General features: G+C 44.8%; 1 protein-coding gene across 1 annotated transcript; it reads left to right on the forward strand.

Moving 5' to 3' along the window:
- The first annotated feature begins 354 nt into the window (after positions 1–354).
- On the forward strand, positions 355–1,844 carry LOC136475444 (sucrose transport protein SUT5-like). The gene is made up of 4 exons (XM_066472919.1): positions 355–369; positions 477–593; positions 1,050–1,433; positions 1,547–1,844. The coding sequence occupies exons 1-4, from the start codon at positions 355–357 to the stop codon at positions 1,826–1,828; spliced, it is 798 nt and encodes a 265-aa protein (XP_066329016.1). The 3' UTR covers positions 1,829–1,844.
- The last annotated feature ends 3,700 nt before the right edge of the window (positions 1,845–5,544 follow it).

Here is a 5,544-nt window from a genome sequence, read left to right on the forward strand (position 1 = left end):
ATCAAACTAGTTATGTTATATTATAAATGGTAACCATTCTCATTATCAAACAAATAAAACAGAATATGAGACTTGAAGATCTGGATGAAATCTTTGAACCACAAACTGACTGGTCAATATCAGAGTCAAGGCTGTCATATAAGGTAGATACAGACAGCTGAGCCACTTTAATTACATTTATAAGCAATACAAATATGTACTGGTATCAAAATAAAACATATCTTTGTAAAAACAGGATGGAGAAATGACAATCATCGCTGATGATGATGGAGCAACGACAAGCATAACTAATGATGATAGATCTAAAATTCAACAATACCATTGGCAAACTGATATATTCAATAACATGGACACATGGACATTGATGAGGTATATAAAAAATGATCTCTTCAACTCATTCAGTCCACACTGAAAAAAATATTTGTATTATAAATGACATTACTCAGAAACTAAGACAGCTGCTAATATATTTACAGGTGCAGCATGAAAATCAAGATGACCAACCAATAATGAGAGAAAATGACTTGAGGATCATAGCAACAGAACCAACAAGTTCAGATATTTCATCAGCTATAACAGATGATAATGAGCATGTAAATGGCAGCCAGGAACTGACGGAGGAAGAGATTGAAGAATTTATAAAAAATTAAGCAGATTGCAGCACCCGAAGGCACTTTGAATCCTAGTAAACAAGTTAGATACAAGAAATCTAATCAATGAGCTACGTTGAGTCCGCCGTCGTTCGCAAGCCTCCTAGCACGGGAATTCAAGCAAAATCCACAAAGACGTTGGAAAGAACGATCTAAATTCTAGTAAGAGCAGATATCAATTATCAAACACAAAATAATCACTTGTAGGGCAGCATTGTACTCGTAGCTCTCATCAAATACCATAAATCAATAAACACATAACCATTTATAGCGAAACGTGTTACTAAGATTTATCATCAGATAATTCAGCACAATGTAGCAATAAGTTTGATTGTTACACATTGATCTTCACCCTGTTCATCCAGTACAACACGGACTGACTGGCTTTCTCGATCGCAGCTCTCGTGGTTCCCGTTCATCCAGTACAACACGGACTGGATGGGGCGGGAGATCTTGCACGGCGAGCCGCAGGGCGCGGGCGGCAAGGCGGACCTGTACGACGCGGGCGTCCGCGAGGGCGCCGTGGGCCTCCTCTTCTGCTCCATCGCGCTGGGCGTCACCTCCTTCCTCATCCCCAAGCTGTGCCGGAAGCTCACGTCCCGGGTCGTCTGGTCCATCAGCAACCTCATGGTGTTCGTCCTCATGACGGCCATGGTCGTCCTCGGCATCGTCCCCATGAAGGGCTACAGGCCCTCGCTCGCCAGCTCCCTCTCCGCCGGCCCCGAACATAGGTTCAAGAGCGGCGCACTCGCTATCTTCGCCCTCATCGGCATCCCTCAGGCCGTAAGACACGAGTTTTGTTTTAGCATTGGATTATTGCTAGCTGTTCTTCGGAATCCAGCCGTTCGTGCAGCTTGCTTGCATTGCTTAATTGTCGAATTGTTGCATGCACGCAGGTGCTGTTCAGTGTACCTTGGGCCGTTGTGTCTGAGGTTGCCGCTGAGGAGGGCGGTGGCCAAGGTCTCACCATTGGCGTCCTCAACATTGCCATCGTCCTTCCACAGCTGGTGATCGCGCTCAGCGCAGGCCCCATCGACGGCGCCTTCAACAAAGGGAACACCCCGGCCTTGGGCATCGGCGGCGTCTTCGCCCTCATTTGCGCGGTCCTGGCGCTCGTCCTTCTCCCAAAGACGAGAGGCGTGTCCCACGCCGCCATCATGGCCGGCGGCGGCCACTGATCTATCTCCATGCCTGTCGCAGGGGATGGCCGGCCGAGAGTGGATCAGAAATTTAGAGTTTTCGGCCGCACCCGATCGATTAAAAACACATGGAGGAAAGCACAGGGTTGGTTTCTATTTGTTAGATAAACCAACCCGTAGTGTTTTGGAGTCTGTTCATACATGCCTTAGGTTTAATTACGGTGTTTAATCTATCTACTACTACGATGTGTCATGGATTTAAATAGCGGGCTATAGCAACGCTATAGCGTCGCTATAGTCTCTGGAGAGAACTCCCGCTACGCTATTTCTATTTTTTCGCTATGTTATTTATAACCACTATATTATGCTTTAACGTCGCTAAATTGATTAGCTGTGACTTTAAAATAGTGCTGCTATTTCAACTTTAGCTTTTAGAGTGACAATCTGACTTATTATATATTTATCTTTTGCTGTTAAGTTGATCTTTTAGAAAATTGAACACTTGAGTCTCCCAAATTGTGCTATAGTGCCAAATTAAATAATATTCTCTAGACTCCTAAAGCCTTGAAAACATATTTGTGTTCAGTAATTTTCATGATTCTTATGTTTTTATGAAATAATTACTTGATTTTTTATGGTTTTCTTAAATACCGCTTGTTGATGCAAAAGTGGATCTGCAAACACAAAGGGCTAATACCCGAATCGATATCCAAAGCGTGCCAGTCGATTTGACCTGCTAATCGACAAGGATGAAGATACGAACACTTTGGTCCTGACAACAGCGATACGCCCGGAAGTCACGGCCAAGAGGTGTTCACGCGGAACTCGAGAATCGCCGAAGGTCGTACTGAAACGATGCAGCTCGCCGAATCAATGAGAACTCGTAAAAAGAAAGAAAATATGCAAATTGACGAAGTCGCCGAAAAGTAAGTAGATGCAAACAGGAGTAAAAATTGGTTTTGATATTGATTGATATATATTTTTACATTGCCCCTTACTCCATATTTATACCCTGATCTAAAGAGACACAACCGAACACAACTAGGACACCAATCCCATATCCAAGGAAACACGTGACTCTTACATGAATCATACTCTAACTAATATAGAAAAGGAAATCAACTCCTATCTATTTCCCTGTCCGCCTCAATTACGATGGAAATCTCACCGTCCCCCTTCCCATCGGCATACTCCCTGTTTCATCGGCAGTAGTCTTCAAGCCTCCCTTCATCGGCATACTCCATGTTCCATCGGCAGTAGTCTTCAAGCCTCCCTTCATCGGCATCGACAAAAACACCTCCAACCTTATCGGCAACGCCCGAGTCCAAGTCAACCTTTCCATCGACCACCACCAGCTATCGGCAACCATCTATACAAGCTGGCTTTCATCGGCTATCAAAGTATTCAATAACTTTCCCCTTACCGATTAGTCCACTCCGATTATTTTGACACGTGCAAAAAACGGTGTCAACACATGCCCCCCAATTTCGGAGTATAAAACCATTAATGCTCCGAAATTTACTCCAGATAACGCTTGCCTTCGCCCGATTACCGTAACTCACTCTCCAAGCCAAAACTTGATCTGTTATCAAATCCAATCAAATCTAATCTTGATTCACACACTTCAGTAAATATCGCACAATCTCCAACCACTCCTGCCTTGATTATGGTTAAGATACCGAAACAACAACCCATCGGCAAGATTATAACGCTGCCATTTTCAGAAAAATATCCTGTATCGATATTCCTTCCAAGTCATGATTACTTGCCATCAACTCATCTATACAATCCCCTGATTATCGTGCGAACAGTTACCATATCCTTCTGAACCGTCTCGACCTATATGCGCGCGACATAGAGATAAGTCCAAAATACCCTTACTCCGGGCGGCTTATAAATAGATTTCTCCGGAACCCTCATTTTCTACCTTCAGCCTTCAATCCTCGGCATTTTCTCTCTCCGGCGGCGACTCCGACGAACAACCGCGCGACCTCAACCAAGAAGAACCCTTCTCCGGCGCTAACTTCAAGTTTCTTCAAGACCATGGCCATCAACTTCGACGTTCCCGCGGTTCGCTCCACTTCCATTACCCTTTACTTTGATCTTTTCGCAAATTCATTCAGTTGGTGATTTTTCCTTTCTTCTATTCTCTGGATTCTATAACCTTAGGAACTGCGCAACAAATTAATTATCCCAACCGATCAGCCGCACGTCCAATGCCTCGGACCAATGGGCAACCCAGATCCAACCGATCTGATCAATGCAGAGGTTAACAGAATCCCCTTTAGAGCCCAAAATTTCTCTCTGAATTTGTGGAAAGACACATTCCGATCTTGGCCCAAAACCACCAAGGGGTGGAAAGATTGGTACTTGAGAGTTAATAGATCGATGCAAGTATACTGGGCAGAACGAAGATTAGACCAATGCATTAGGCTATCTATTGCCGATATGCCGAAAAATGAATCAATGATAATTGCAGCTGCTTATTTCTGGTCAGATACGACCAATACTTTTATGTTTGGACATGGCCCAGCCACTCCTACCCTTGCCGATATCCATATGCTTACTGGCTTGGACATCTCAACTGCCGATGAAGGCTCCATCTATGGTAGAAAGTCTGAATACAGGGTAAATACCCGCAACATCGGCGGTTGGACAGGATACATTCAAGAATACCAGAAGACCGGGACAGTTAACCAGAGGGAACATGCCACATTCCTGAATATGTGGTTGGAAAAATTCATCTTCTGTGGTCGATCAGTAGGACCAACCAACGCCTTCCTCCCTGCAGCTGAACTTTTGGCTAATGGCGTAAGGTTTCCTCTTGGCCGATACCTTCTGAGCTCCACTTATCATCTTCTTCATCAAGTGTCTCAGAAACTTTTGCTCGGCGAACCCATCGGCAACCTGGGAGGCCCGTGGTGGTTTATCAACATGTGGCTGAATGCCCATATGCACAAACGTTTGCAATGGGACTTTTTTGCTCAACAATTCCCACGAGAAATTGCTGAAGACTATGTGCTTGGGGATGATGAATCGGCAACACGCTCACCCCTCAATTTTGGTGAAGCCATAATTGTCCTTCCTGGAACAGAAGCCAACGAAGACCAAATCGGCAGATTCCTTCAAAGCTTCTACAATGGTCTTTCTCGTGATCATAGGGCCTGGGTGCCTTATATTGACGAAGAAAACAGATTCCCCCTTCTTTTCAACTTTGCCGATGACACTCTGAATCAAGATAATGAGCTCATGATGGCTATCATCACTCCCAGGGCAATTCCAGTAAACACATTCGGCAGCGGGAAAAACACCAACATTACGTATGAATTTTACAACCCATCGGCAGTATCCCGCCAATTGGCTTTTGGGCAATTGCCGATCAAACTCTGCTTTGCCGATGTGATCAAACCCAGGGAAACAATCACCTGCGGAACAGATTGGAACAAGGTGGTACAACTCTCCCCCGATGCCGATACTACAGATGTTGATATATCCACCTGGACACCAATATCTTTCATCACTGAGTCATATAAGCAATGGTGGCGAGAGTGGAAAGAACAACTGTTCGCAACTTCTGCTCACACATATCGGCACATGATCGACCCTGAATACGCCATCCCTGACGACGCGGTAAGTCTCCTTTAACTCCCTTCTGCTTTTCCCTTCATATATCAGTAACCGATTCTCTTGTAACAGGTTAACAACCCAGCACCATCGGTGAGCAAAAGTGGGAAACCCTTCAATCTCCGGCCTGT

Source organism: Miscanthus floridulus, chromosome 8 (assembly GCF_019320115.1).
Source record: "Miscanthus floridulus cultivar M001 chromosome 8, ASM1932011v1, whole genome shotgun sequence".
Taxonomy (NCBI): Eukaryota; Viridiplantae; Streptophyta; class Magnoliopsida; order Poales; family Poaceae; genus Miscanthus; species Miscanthus floridulus.

Excerpts from the sequence above, each read along its gene's own strand:
- LOC136475444 (XM_066472919.1), top strand. Across the intron at positions 594-1,049 it reads TAACAGATGATAATGAGCAT|CTCTCGTGGTTCCCGTTCAT; the intron begins GTAAATGGCAGC and ends TCTCGATCGCAG. Across the intron at positions 1,434-1,546 it reads TCATCGGCATCCCTCAGGCC|GTGCTGTTCAGTGTACCTTG; the intron begins GTAAGACACGAG and ends GCATGCACGCAG.